Here is a 14,925-nt window from a genome sequence, read left to right as displayed (position 1 = left end):
TTCCTGCTGTATAAAATAAAAGCCAACATGCATGGTACATAGCGACATCACTGTGAAAATGCCAACACTTCAGAATACTCTGATACATACTTAAAAGTAGAGGAACATTTAAGTTGGATTAACCTATTCAATGAAAACCACTCAGTATCTTATTCCTTTGATGCTGTTGCTTATTCTGTGCTACTACATTTTAAATTTAAAAATACAGTTTTTTAGGTTTTCTTACAGTCACAGTAAATAACTGTAAGTAAGCCCTCAGCTCATAACCTTGTCTTAAAAACACAGGCAAGAAGACAGAGTCAATACTGCTGACAGAAGCTGCGCACACTTACCAGGGGGGTTTGCAGGAGCAGCTGCAGAAGCAAAAGAAAATTCCTCTTGCTTGAGAAACACTAATATAGCAGCACAGGGTGCAGTTGAGGGCGTTTCCAAATACAGCCTGACTAATCCCCGTGCAAAACCCAGGGTCCTGTGACGCACGTCAGCAATGCACAGCAGTTTGTTATGCTCAGCAGTACAGCCTGACGGGCTTACAGATGATCAGCTGGTTCACCAACAATAAAACCTTTGACCTTCACTGAATGAACAGCTTTCATGGATGCAGCAGGCAAATTTGGGCTGCTCTAACAGAGGAAGGCACTTGTTTTTCAAAGCAGAAGTTTACTACTTTGTTACTTTTTAGCCCTTTTACAAAATCTTTCCAAGTATTTTAGGATTTCCTGTTGCATAGTGCCCCAAATTTCTTACAGCTTCATTGACATGGTCTCATTAATGTTTACTACATAGCACACATTTATTCATGTAGAAGGAGCAAATGAATTAATTAACCTTTGTTTTGGCTGCAATTATCTGTGTGATACTGAAACAGGAAATCAAGGAGCCTTGTTTGTCAGGATACTTGGGAGATGAGGCAACTCCACATGCTTTCAGAAGTTCATCATTAGGCATGCTGCCTGATCAAAGACCATAACTAGGTGACACAGAAGGTGTATTAAAAACAAATATTTTTTAGAGTGAGGGGGTGAAGGAACTATTGCCTAATCGTGTTTTACACTTTGAAGTTTTATAAATGCTTGTGTCATGTGAAAGTGACTATTGCTATAGCAGCAGTGCAAGCTTCTCTATATTACCCTGTAACTCATGCTCAACCTCAGGTTTATGATCGCCCTTTCAGGATGCCAGGACTAACCACCAACACCAGGCCAATTCATACATGGCCACCAACGTGACAAGTGCAATCGTCAGAGCCGAAGCAAGGGCAGGTTACAAGTGTAGCATGTACAAAACCTTTAATGCTATAAAAATCCCACACAATAGCATGACTCTAGAAATTCACCTTCTAAGGAGGGTGTGCATTCTACATTAAAAAAAAAACCCCACAGACTTTCTGAATGGTACAGTAGATCCATATGTTTTGTGTCCACATTCCAACCATAGGCCACTATGTAGTTTATCAGGATTCCTCAGTGTATCTGACCTACATGTGCACTTTCATTTTGTGTTCAGAGGTGTTCTCTGTTTTGAGCCAACAAAACAACTAGTGAGTATTTCAGCTAACACAAAACATGCAACTTTAATCAACGCTTATCCTCTTAGAATTGACCAAGAATCCCCCAAATGTACATGTTAAGGTCTGCTGTATCCTGAAGCAGCAAAAGAGTTTGAAGGATATGTTCAAAATATAACATAATCCCTGCAAAGTCTGTATACAGTAAATTGAACTTACCTGGCATTGGTATTGCCAGGATTCATAGCTACCAGTAAACTACGTGTTATAGCATTTGTATGCTGTTGTAATAGGTAACATTCAGGTAATGTTACCTTTTATAGTATTTTAATATAGTCAGCATGCTTTTCATTAATATTTTTATAATAATATTTGGGAAACATATATATAGTGCAGTATCTTGAATAAATATGAATTATTTGCACAACAAAAAGCTGCAGCTTGTGTCACTGTTAGATTTCCAATTAAAAAAAAATCTTATGAACAATGAAATAAAATATGCATGCTTGATGAATCATGTAGTTTGGGTAAGACATCACTTGATATATTCAGTTTGCCAAGTACCTGCCTTTGAGCTTTTATGTATTTCAAAGGTGACAATGGTACTGATATATAAATGAGACTTGTGAACCTCGTAGATGAGGCTGGGAGTTGGTGGGTCAGCGAGCTGGCCTGTTGCTATTCTGGTACTTCTCAGCTGTGATTCAGTGAGAAAATTAATTCCAGTGCTGTCAAGAATCTAAAGAAAGTTATCTTCTCTTTAAGAAAGTTGGGGAAACAAAAATGAAGTGGTTTTTTTTAAAAAAAATTAATTTTTTTTTTTTTTTTAGATTAAAAAAGAGTTAAAGAAATTAAGTCCAACTCTTATGGACTGTTTTTTGGTATACCAGACTAATTGGAAAGCATTCTACATGAACGATTACAGTTTTAGTGAAAGCCCTAGAAAATGTCGTGAGCAAAATTTCTGTAAACATTAATACAGCCAACACCTAATTCTTAGAAAAACACCTACTCTATCTTTATCAACAGTGTACTTTCACTTTAATGAAAATGCCATATATGAAACTTCGTGTCTACAAAACAAGACTGTCTTTGCAACTCCAAGAAATCTTTGTGTACAACACTTTAATTACAACAGCTCCTACTAACCACATTTTGTTACTGCTGATTTGAGTCTGTTGAGCATTTTGTTTACAGTATTTAATGCCTGGTAAAAGAGGAATTAAAATTAACACTTATTTTTTAAAGAGAGATAAATAAACTCCAGCATGACATTTGTACTCTCGAAATGTGGAAGGTCATTCAAATATATTTTAAGAGCCATGAACTGAAGAGGTGTAGTTATTTCAACAGATAGGTTCTATTTTAACCTTTTCTCTTTGGCTGAGGGCCATATCTTGACTACAGAATATTCTACGCAGAAAAAGAGAGAGAGGAAAAATGAACAACATGAAAACACTAGATGATTTATCACTTATATAAGACTGGGAAAAGGTTCAACTTTATATGCTTGTGTGTTAGGTAAACTTGGTTTGTAGAGGATGCTCTTGAATATGAAGCACTGCAAGTTTCAGTCTAAAGCAAAGAAAAACTGGTTCTACCAGTCCTTACACACCCCTGACCTAAGTTGCATCCATTTGTGGAAAGACATTAACACAGCACAGGTAAACTGCCTAAGCAAGTAAGCTGAACCTTTTTTTAAAATAATAAATTGACTACTTCAACTAAACTGACATAAACTTTTAAAGATTGAGAAAGAGGTCATAGCTCATTAGAATATTTCCTACAAACTTTAGAGGTGATTGAATCCTGTCTTCAATGTAAACATTAGCTAGTGTCTTTTTATGAGCTTACTAAATTTTATTCCTGTTTAGTGACCCTACCACAACTGAACAACTTTTGAATATATCCCCATATATTTAGTACGTTACTCAACTTTACTTGAGCAATACCTTGCTTTATTGTAGGGATCAATTTTAAACATTAAAGAACTGTATTTGTTGTCTAATTTTGCTTTTGTAATAAGTTTACTTAGTACATATTTTCCAAAGCAGCCTACTTGATATAAGCTCATGAGACACGGAAAGGTATCTGAACCTTGGTACTCAAGTACCAAGACCAAGCAGAAGAAAGGAATCAATACAACCCAGCTGTATTCAAACATGATTATTATTCATGCCCTAGTGAACTGAGTTAATGAGCAGCATAATGGTTCCAGGAATAGCTGGATATAGAATATCTATGACAATTACACGGAAAGTAAGATCAATGGTCAGTTTGATGAAGCTGGGGTACATAAAGGTTTAGAAGGTTGCCTTGCAGGAATTTTGGATACCACTTATCTCTGCAGTGCAGGTTTAATGTAAAAATCTACGTAAGCCATATTTACAGTTGGTATGATGCAATACAGAACTATGATTTGTATATGAAAGTCTGTGTCTATCATAGAGATGACTTGTGAGGAGTGTAAGCATTCTAAAAAGAAAGAGTTTGAACAGCATGTTACGGAAAAGTTCTAAGAACATATTAAAGACTGAATCCATTAAACTGTAGTAAATCCAGAGAAGAGACATGCTAAGAAGGTGAGGGTATTAACCTGAATGGTATCACAGGATATATTTAACAACTTTTTAAATAGAGATTTTCTGGATGTGATCAGAGATCCATCTTTCTTTACAGTTCATGAGAAAACCGGTGATCATCTAATAGTCTGACCATTCATGGCTGTATTGAACACAAACTTATTAGTGTCAACACACACACTAAAACAACTCCTTAAGCATTTATTCTTCTTGTGTTTAATACATCTCTCTGATGAGAGAATAAAAGATACTGCAGCATCGTTGTCCCTTATGCAGCTTCCTCTTGTGCTTACAAAATCCCTCTAAAGAGATTTCTACTGGTGATAAATCAACAGACATTTTGAATCTTCCAAGAATATGAAGAACTAATAGTAAATAGGGTCTGACAATTACTAGTTCAGGCAAGAATTTAGTCTGAGAGAACACAGGAGATACAAAACATACAGTTCTGTACGTTCTGGGATGAATGAATACAGCTCAGGATAGGCATCCTCTTTCTCTGATTATATGTTAGGGGAATCACTTCATCCCTGTGCTGAGTTCCCATTCTTTCACTGTGGAGAGAATTAACCTTTGTAACTGGCAGGCTAAAAAAACAGTTATCTATTGTTTAGTTATCATTGATTATCTGGAAATGATCAAGAGATCTTCAGTCAGTTCTAGTGAGTATCTTGGAAACACCACACCTATCTAGCCAAATTCAGTATGATGGGGTTTTTTATCTTCATTGTTTCTCTCCTGCCCTTGGGGGAAAAAAAAAAGAAAATAAAAGAAATCTACATGTAAGCAAGTTCAGATCAATAAAATTTATCATATTACACTTAAAAAATAGCTTCTAAAGCATCAGGATTGAAAGAAGAAATCAAGATGTGAGACTCTTTCATTGCTGGGCAGAAGAAAAATGGAGGCTTTTTTCTTGGCCTTCATACATACATTTCACTGATGCCTATTCTTACCAGTGCTTTCTCGATAAAATCTTTGTAAATCCATTATGAACTTGCAGCTTAAATACCAAAAGCAGTTTTAGTTTCTGTACCTTACAGGGAATAGACTAGAACTAGAAAAGGTCCTGAGAAGAGCAGTATGAATGAGCCATGAGAAAAGATTCACACGATGAACAACTGAATATCAATAGAATTCCTTAAACTGGAAATTACAGGGTGGTGTCTCTTCCAGTGTCAGAGGTAGAGGTCATCAACTAAAATTAAGAGGAGGTAGACTCAAAACAAATCAAAGGAATTAGCTACAAGTCACACAATTAGGTGAAGTAGTAAAATGTGGAATTCCTTTTTGGTGACACTGTGAATTTACACAGCCTTAAAATAGTACTGGGTAATAACATGACAAAAAGCTCATCTTAAATTACAGATACTGTCTCTGAAATACAAGCTGCTGCAGGCAGAGAAATCATTCTAGGAAAAACATTCACGACAACCCACCCTTTGCTATGCTGTTTTGGGCCTCTGCTATAGAGCGCTGCAGGACAGATGATTCTATCTGTAACAGGTAAGACTTTTCATGGAAGGCAAGTCAACACTCCCTGTTTGTAACATGTGATCACAGGGAGAATCATTTGCTTTTCATGACAGTGTTTCAGTTTAATCACAAGTATCTTAGTTTTAACTCCATCCTATCTTTTTCTTGCCAGTTCTTCTGAGAACACAGATACAGAAAAATCATTTTTGACAAATAAGAATTTTTAAATTTGAGTGGTACTCATTTTCCTTTAATACTGCTATGGACTCTGTTGGAGCCTGCCTATCTGAAAGATCCATTTCCCTCTCATATTATACGGAATCTAACGCTTTCTTAGAGAATGCTTACAAGTGAGGCTGCTGATACAAATAATCTTTCTTCAAAATACCTAGGCAAACAGTGTAGAATTCTAAGAACTGGCAGTATGTAAATATACTGTGGTATATTTACAAATTCTTAATTAGCTATCAGGTATGCAAAAGCTCACCTTGCATAATAAGGTACTTTTGATGAGCTATACTATTTTCTCCTCAAAGTGTACATTTGCATGTATTCTTTTTATAATTAAATATCCTGTATATATCTACATGCATATGCATTGAAAGAACTTAAATGCTTGTTTCCCTAGAAGCTTCCCGTGTAACACTATCTAGAATGGAATTTGCATTAAGGCCAAGGTTGGACTGAAGCAGTTGCTGCTGATTCTCTTCTCCTCTTATCTGCTTCTAAGAAAAAAAAAATCTGCTTAGATTTTTTTTCACTAAGCCTAAGAATGTTGTATCTAGATCAAATAAACTCTGACCCTTGAATAGTGGAGTTGTGGGACTCAGTTTGAAAGCAAAGTCAGCAGGACAAAGTTTAATCTACAATATACCAGACACTACAATTCTGATGTGAGAATGTAGTGCTAATATAATATTCCAATTAAATTACACATTGAGACTAATGACGTTTTTAACTGTTAGGTCCTCTTTGACTACAAACCCTTTTTTAAAGTTCTTGAAAAAAAAAATTCCATTACATTTAAAGATGAAATACAGCTACCAAACACTCCTCTTAAAGGTAACAGGCAGACGCGTCATGATTTGAGGTGTGAAGGATTGTTCTGACTCCACGTCTCATCGCTTTATGAGTGTTTCTCACTGCTGGATCCATTCAAAGATGCATTTAGGTGCTCCTTATTTCTCGTATTTCTGTGTACTTTCCTTCTGGAACTATTCAAAACCACCTGGTAATAATACTACCACTACTATTCTTTGCACTCTACTATTGCTAAAGTACCAATATTGCTACTGTTTTGGGCTAATTCCTACCCTTCAGTTTCACGTACAATTTTTGCATGGGAACACGCAGACCAAACTGAGGCTTAACCATCAGCGATACTTGTTGCAAAGGCAAATGCAGCTGATAATAGTAAGTGTTGCGTTAATAGCTGCTGAGTGAAAAAATTTACATTTTTAGTCCGATAACTAGTAAGTTTCTGACAAAGAGGGAAAGCTTTAAGGGAATAAGGTTAATGGAACATTTCAGTGGTATTCATTCCGTCAGATTAAGGTGGAGCAAAACAACTCCTAGGTAAAAAAAACTAAACCACAAATAAATTCGGATTATTTCAGTGATCCAATTTGCAGAGCAGACAAACAGATCTTTATATAACGGTGCAGGAAGGAAATTACAGTTAACGAGTGGGAAACAAGTAAGAACAAGTACATTTGAACAGGAATTTTCTTGGTGGCAAACACAGCTCAGGAAGTCTGAAAGTCTGTATTCAGACACTTAATGAATCTTCAGTGTCCAAGTCTGGGCTTTGCCCAGCCCTTTAAAAATAAAATAAAGCAACAAATTAAATAAATAAGTATTTTAAAAAAAGATTGATAGATATGAAAGTAGAAGCCACATTTGATTCTAGCAATAGGTATTATTTCTATAACTTAGAGAAATGTTATTTAAAATTATTTTTGTAATTATTTCTGAGGTAAGTCAGTGCAATTATCTATTCTTCTGTGGCATTAATGAATGAAAATAATATAGTTTCTTCTGGTATTTAAACCAGAAATGGTGTCGTCTTTGACCTGTGTGCTGCAGCCTTAAACATATGTCCACTTGTACTCAAAAATGCCTTTTCTTTTCTTTTTTTTTTTTTGGCATTCATATAAAGCACTCTTGATGATTACCCAAATTAAAAAAATTCTGTGGACTTTTAATGAGCACTGATTTTTTTTTTCTTGAACAGTCAGAAGCTCCACACAAATAACTTACCATAGAGTTGACTAACAAAACAGTCACAGATTCCAACTTAATGGCACACTGCCAGTCAAGCTGCTGCATGATAGACATTGAACTAAAAATTTGCCTACTGCAATTGTAAATTCTCTGATGTTTTTCAGCAGCTGATCCCTGGTGATTGATGGCTTTTGGATGGGAGAAAGAGAGTGACATCCAGCAACTGGTCAAGAGCTGTATGAAGACTGTGCCCCAGGAAGAAGCAGTTGCTGCAGATCAACTGCTGCTGCACAGTACCGTGACTGCAAGAAGGCTGGTTAGACTTCATGCCCTAACTTTTATTTTACACACCCTCCACGACAATATAAACGACTCTCTTGCCCAGTCTTATCTGGCCTTCTGTTCCTGCACAGCGGTTAGGAAAGGAAGCCAGGAAGAATAGTTGTGGGGTATTCCTGCATCTCAGTTGTGCTTAGCTTAATTTCAGCGCTGAGCCTCTGGCAGGCAGCACAGACGTGGCTGCTGCTCTGGGCCCCTGTGCAGCAGGAGCAGTTCAGCTGTACGTGTCTGACCGCAGCGGGGTAGTGGCCGAGAAAAGCCACTCGCTGTGGGCCAAGATTCCTTAAGGGACAGGTTCCTTCCAAAGCAGCGCGCACCGCCCCAGACACGGTTCGCGCCAGCGCCACCTGCTGCTCAGAGCCGTCTGGTGCAGCTCAACCAGCCAAAACTTACACCGTGAAAATTAATTACCCCCGGACAAACGCACCAAAATACAGCAATAAAAGCTAACAGCCTGCTTCTCTTCTCGTGCTTTTCCTTAAGCTCTCTCCAGTAATAACCCTTCGTAGTAGGTGAAGAGTACACTGTTGTTTACTTGCACAAAATACACCTGTGTACACACTCATGGAGGGAAGAATGGAGGCTGATAGCTCGAAGGCTATTACTGTAAATTGGAACTAGCCAACACAGAAAAGAATATGTATTTTGCATATATTATGTAATTCATGCAAGTGAAAATAAAAGGTAAAAGGAAGCTGTGGTGGGGTTTTTTTTTGTGTGTTTTTTTGTTTGTGTTTTTTTTTTTTTTCTTTTTTAAGAAAGAAGTTCAAAAGTTCAGGCATTTTGCAAGTTTCCAGACTTACAAAAATTGTGATGTTTTTACATCTACACGTCCATTGCTATTGAATTCACGGGTAGTATTCTCCTACTTATTAATGCATGGGTCCATACCTTGGGTCTCTTCAATGCTTATATTGATCAATTTACATACTTTTTACAAAAGCTGGTAGTTCTTGTTAACTCAAGACTGAACGGTATGATTGGAATGCTATGTGACTTTAATTCATAATATGAACAGATTTGCAATGTGTATTCAGACTAAAAACTAAAAAAACCCTTATTTACTGCTTATATTGTTTGACAGTTAAAGGTAACATGTTTAAGACTCGCAGTATTTGCTATTGGTCTTAAAAAGACCAATAAAAAGAGTTTAATAGAACAGATGCCATCATAGCTCAACGGGTAAAAATGAGTTATCACAAACAGGAGAAAAATCACTTAAAAATATAACTTAACACATACCAAGCATTTATTAAAAGGTAAATATATTCCAGAGCAGAATCAGTAATTGAAAGATTGCTCTTCTGTCTTGGAGAAAGACTTGATACAAAAGATAAAAGAAAGCAGCAAACAAGCTCTTCTGAGCCTATACTTAAAACCTATATTGTATCCTGATATGTCTACATTGACTACTTGGAGCTCAGTTTTCAGGTATAGATCATCAGAATGTTTTTGATAACTCTTATAACTTGGGTAAATAAGTTCTAAAGAAACTAATGCAGAATTATAGATTCAATTAATCTTCCCATACCCATCCCTTGTAAGAATGTAGGTTTCAAGACCTACTGAATTAAAAAAAAAAACCCAACACAGGCAGAAGCAATTTCAGAAAATTAAAACCTGCTCCTGAAACATATAGCTTCAATGTAGGATCAGCTAACTATACTAAATGAAGTGGAATATCAGTAGGTACATAATCTGTATAGTAGACGTTTTTGACAGTGAGAGGAGGAAAAATGGAGTTCAGTTGATTTTTATTCTCCTGGGATCCAAATTTCTTAAATTTCCCACTGAATTAGTTTACAGTGAGAATGAAAAACTATTACTAGTATCCAAGTTGCATCAACATGTATTGTCCTTAGGGTTTTTCCTGCCTTGTGAAAACTTGCTTTACAAGCCACATTCTAGATGATTTATATGATGCACAGTGGTTTACATTAGGCAGCCTGATACTATGCATTATCTAGGTGGCATATATTATCATTATCTCTGCAAACAGCCTGTGGGCAAAACAACCTTGTTTTAGTAATTGATGTCTATCACTGTCAATTGATTTTTCTACTGCGGAATACAGTCTAAACAAAAACCAAGGTTTATAGAAATAGTTATATGGCATCTCCAGTACTCATGTCAAATTTAACTTGGTTTTAAAATGTTAACAATATTCTAAAAATTATTCTAATACTCTAGTAATGTAAGGGCTCTCAGTCACATGTTAACAGGTAGCAGTGGTATTAGGTCTCAGCAGTTCTTTCATTTTTCACTACTTAGGTTCATATATCACAGCACCATTCTTTTTGAACGGTATTATTCCCACATGGATCATATCACTGCATAGCTCTCAAGCACATCCAGACAGTGACAATGTCCTGCAGAGGTATCATTAAAGGGAGTCCATTTTCCTTCCATTCCCCTTTTAGTGATTCCAGTTTACTCAGACTCAAACCCTTCTTCAGCTTTGTATAGGCATAAGTACATATAAAGGAGTTGCAAATGCCAACCAATTAGGTTCCTGAATATGTATGCTACACATTACATACTCCTCTGCTTTATACTCTGCTGGGAGGTCAACCTGCCAGAGTAACGTCACAGTTACTATAACAACTAGCTACCAGCAACAAGACAAGAATAAAGAAGTGCTGTGTGATTGCGATTGCTGCCAGTTGTACCTTCATCTGTGGCACAAATGCTCTTATGCCCCATAAAACAAGAACCCAGTCTCACTAGAGACTGCCAGGTAAAAGAAAATAATAATAATTGAAAAAATACATCCCTCCCTCCCCCATAAACCCTCTAAAGTCAGACTCACAGAATACGTTTCTTTATTTCTTAGGGAAATAGATAAATCAGTCACCTTGCTTCTTACTCACTCCTTATTTCTCTCCAGGTAAACTCTAACACTGCAAAAATTCGTGCATTTCTTTCCTTCTCTAACACAAAAAAAGGTACACTGTCCAGAGAGTTGACGGGTTGAAATGTTTCCTGTAAACTAAGAAACTGCTTTGAAGTTAATTTGTGGTTGCTAAACTTTGATACAAAGTCTCTTTTACATGTAATTACGCATCTTCCTTGAGGGGCAGATTGGAGAAATAGACAAATGTAACTACCCCTTTGCCCAGTTTTCTGGAAAACAAACGTGAGAGCAGAAGTCGCAGTTTAAGGTATTTTGCTATTCTGTTTTCAAACAGCTCTATTATGTTTCTTATCCTAATAAAAAAAATACCATAAAAAACTCCAAAACCGAAGAGTGAGGAACAAACTGCTGAAAAAACCCCCAAGATTTCAACAAGTTTGTTTATTAAACAGACAACAAAAAATACCGTTACTCCTCTAAGAAGTTTTTCTTATGTTAACTATTTTAATTAACATGGACTACTGCTTACAAGTGAGTGTTTTGAAAGATTTAGGTAATGTTTTTCGCTCTACTTTGTGAACACCTGTTTTCTGCTGAGCTCATAAAAGGTTGAAGTCTATTGGCAATACAACTATTTGCTGTACAGGAATCCACAACTTAATTGCAAACTTGTCTCTGGCCTGAAAAATTCAAAAGACTGAATGTTACGATAATATTTGATCTCTTCCTAAAATAGACGGGAAACATTTTCTAAAAAGTTACTCTGAGAATCTATGAATTATTAACCATCCTTTAAATTAAACTTAGCAACATTGTGGCTAACTTTTGCTTTCACCTGACTGTAGAAACACACAGTTTCACAGAATTGGCAACGTGGCTGTGAAAAGTAATAACAGAAGGCTTTGGGAGATGGTTGTTTCTTGCCACACAGAATGAAGCTTCATGTGAACATTACTATTAATGCCTCTGCTACTTCAGAAGTGGAGCTGAAGTAACTCTGTCTACATTGACAAGTGCCTAAGGGAAACTCCCTGTTCGCAAACTACACATGGTCGATGAAGACACAATATTAACACTTTAATTACAAATTTAAACCTTTTCTATCAAATAAGATGGAGTAATTTTAAGGTGTCTTCATTAAGCTTAAATTTGTGTACCAGGATAACTGGTGTGCTAAGGAATTCATCTACTGAAATGTGAGCTAGATATTTAAGAATTACTTGATTTCATTATTCAACAAGGAAAGAGGGTTACCCTTTCCCACAATGCTTGAGAATCCTTTCCACTTTTCTTCACATTAAACATTCTTGGCATCATAATCCTTGATATTAACTTGTGTTATAGATGTTCCATTTGATTTGTAAAAGTCCCAGTCTTTTTAGCACTTAAAGACAGTTGTATTTTTTTTTTCACTTACACTTGGGTTTTATATTCATCTAATCTTATTTTGACAAAGAAAAAAAACCTGCTGTAGCTAATTATAATAAAAGAATATTTCATTCACCTAACTAAGGTGTAAATAGGCCTGCTCCCTACTGCTTTTGATAAATGTTATACATGAAGGTAATTCTGAGTCTAATGTGGATATAAAACTAAAGTGTAATGGTCCCCAAAGAAAATTTGAAGCAAAAAAATCTGCTGAAATACAAAAACGATCCCATAATTTTAATTTAACACAGAAGACCAGCCTGGCATTGGAAAAAATACATTTCAATAAAGCAGTGTTGTTCCTCACCACCATCCTAACTTACACTAAGTTACAGACTGGAAAACAGCATCTTCTCCCCCACAGCTCAAAGAAAGGTCTCTCTTGTCATAAAACAAAACCGATACAGTGTCTTGTAAATGACAAACATTGAATCAAATCTACATTGGTGGATAAAACTATTTCAGAAAGTTCTTCAGAATGCAGCATATTCAAGTAAAACACATGTACACATTTTTGCCCATACTTGACAAACTCAACTCCTTGGTATGAAGTTTAGATAACTATTTCACTTATTTCAAAGAAATTGCAGAGCGAATAGATGTGTCCACTGAAAATACTACTTAAGAAAGAAGACTTGCATCGTTAGAACTAAGGAACTAGCTGAGGAAGCAGCCAACCTGAATATCAGCTGAAATGCTCACTCTCTGAGTATGAACGTGTTGCATCCAACTGATAAAATGTTTCTGCATGAGAAATTGGACATGCTTTCAACAAGCTTATTTTTTCCTTGCAATTTAAAGCTGAGAAAAGCTCTAACCATAAAAGTGGAATTTTGGAAATATCTACTTAGGATCATAGGTTTGTGTCCAAGAACATAGCTCTGAAAATGTCATCTGAAGTATGTACTTAAGAAAATCACTTACCAGAAATCAATTTAGCATTGATGTAATGATTTTTTCCCTTACCAAAGGCAAAATCTTGGCAAAATTCAAGTCTTCCCAGCCAAAACACCTCTTAAACATTGTACAAAAGTTAATATAAATACCTTTTAGCAATTATTAGGTACTTTCTGAACTACAGCTCAAATCAGGTATTATGAGCAGGAGTTAGTGAAACTATTGGATTTGCCTTTCATATCATCAAGCTTTTAGATGTTGTTCTTTTATTGTCCACATAACTCACAAGTAAGTTCTGGTATTAGAGTACTAGAATTAAAAAAATAAAATAAAATTTATAGTTAACCAGTGTTATGCCACCGTAAATTTTCAAATGAGTTTTGTAAAATCCTACTATAGAGTCCAAAGCCCTTTCACAGAAATAGATCTAAAACCTCTCTAAAGTGGCAATCCAAACTTTCTGCTCTCCCACAAGCTGTTGGAAGTGGACTTGGAGAAACTAAAAAGCAAAGCACCCCCCTCCAAATTGTCAGATGACATGACTGATGACTAGAAAATTTTTTTCAACAGTAAGTGATGCCTACGATTAGCAAAAACCCACAGTAGAATTCTTTAGACCCACTTTATCACAAACTGCACGGCATGAATTCCACTGGCAAGCATGGCAATGTGTGGCCAAGTGAGTACTTAGGCAGCTCACGATTTACATGCAGAATCCTAGCTCTTCCTGAAATCTGCTTCCACGTGTAATTACAAAAATTCATCAGACCTTTCAGTAAAATTCATCAGGGGAGATCACAAAATAGCCATTAGCTAACATCAAGTGCCTCGACTATTTCAGTTCAGTTCTTCGGTACGGTGGTGTCCAAATCACAAAATTTGAAGGACTTCCACATAATCAGCACGTTGCCCAAACTAAGACCTTTTACGATCCAGTTATTTATAAGCAGATATTTAAACGATTTCCTAAATAACAAGTTTAACAAGGGCAGCAAGAGAGAGCGAGCTCCATCTTCCTTTTATAGTAACTGCGAACAGACTGTGCTTCCCAGTTTCAACAGATGGTTGAACACGTGCGTGTGCATGTCCATTTTTCTTTTAAACAAATTACAAGCAGGCTTGTAAATTACCACCAACACCCACGGGTACATATGTATCCTACGGGTAGATATGTATCCCACAGGTACATATGGGCCGGACAGGACGGAGCAGGACGGCGCAGACCCTTTCCACACGCACCCTTTCCGTGCCAGTGGGTCACGCTGAGGTGGAACAGCTGCTCCTGCCTCCAGCTCCTGTCCGTACAGAAATCCCAAACTGAGCCCAAGGTCCCCCTCCCACCCCTCCAGACATCCCCCCGGGATATGCGCCTGGCTCCGCGGGGACGGCCGTGGGGAGCCGCCGGCCGCAGGAGAAGACGGACAAGAAGGGCGTGCGTCCGGGGGCCGAGGGGCTCTCGGCCTCTTACCACGTACCATCTCGATGATCTTGGTCTTCTTACCCGTCTTCTTCTTCATGGTGAAGATGTACTGCGCCAGCCCCCCCCCGCCCACCAGCGCGCACACGCTGGCGCTCGCCACCGCTCCCATCTTGGCCACGGCGGTCCTGTCCATGGTAGT

General features: G+C 37.1%; 2 protein-coding genes across 5 annotated transcripts in view; one reads left to right on the top strand and one right to left on the bottom strand.

Annotated features, from left to right (window-relative positions):
* FKBP9 (FK506 binding protein 9) overlaps window positions 1-8,557 on the top strand; it is a 40,364-nt gene extending 31,807 nt beyond the window's left edge. Inside the window, exon 9 of the mRNA XM_017734467.1 lies at window positions 7,953-8,557. Within this exon, the coding sequence (XP_017589956.1) occupies window positions 7,953-7,973 (21 nt within the window). The 3' untranslated portion in view covers window positions 7,974-8,557. The remainder of the gene's footprint in view (window positions 1-7,952) is intronic.
* The window catches only part of NT5C3A (5'-nucleotidase, cytosolic IIIA), a 26,885-nt gene extending 11,966 nt beyond the window's left edge, over window positions 1-14,919 (bottom strand). The window contains exon 1 of one of the 4 annotated variants that reach the window (XM_008633867.2): window positions 14,782-14,919. In XM_008633867.2, the coding sequence (XP_008632089.1) occupies window positions 14,782-14,919 (138 nt within the window). Of the gene's footprint in view, window positions 1-332; window positions 463-14,781 lie in introns of those variants that run through there. The other 3 variants (XM_017734471.1, XM_017734468.1, XM_017734469.1) reach the window with 3 other exon arrangements.
* Window positions 14,920-14,925: the final 6 nt, after the last annotated feature.

Source organism: Corvus brachyrhynchos, unplaced genomic scaffold (genome assembly GCF_000691975.1).
Source record: "Corvus brachyrhynchos isolate BGI_N302 unplaced genomic scaffold, ASM69197v1 scaffold94, whole genome shotgun sequence".
Lineage (NCBI taxonomy): Eukaryota > Metazoa > Chordata > Aves > Passeriformes > Corvidae > Corvus > Corvus brachyrhynchos.
Note: the sequence above shows the minus strand (reverse complement) of the source record. Positions and strands in the feature narration are given on the sequence as shown.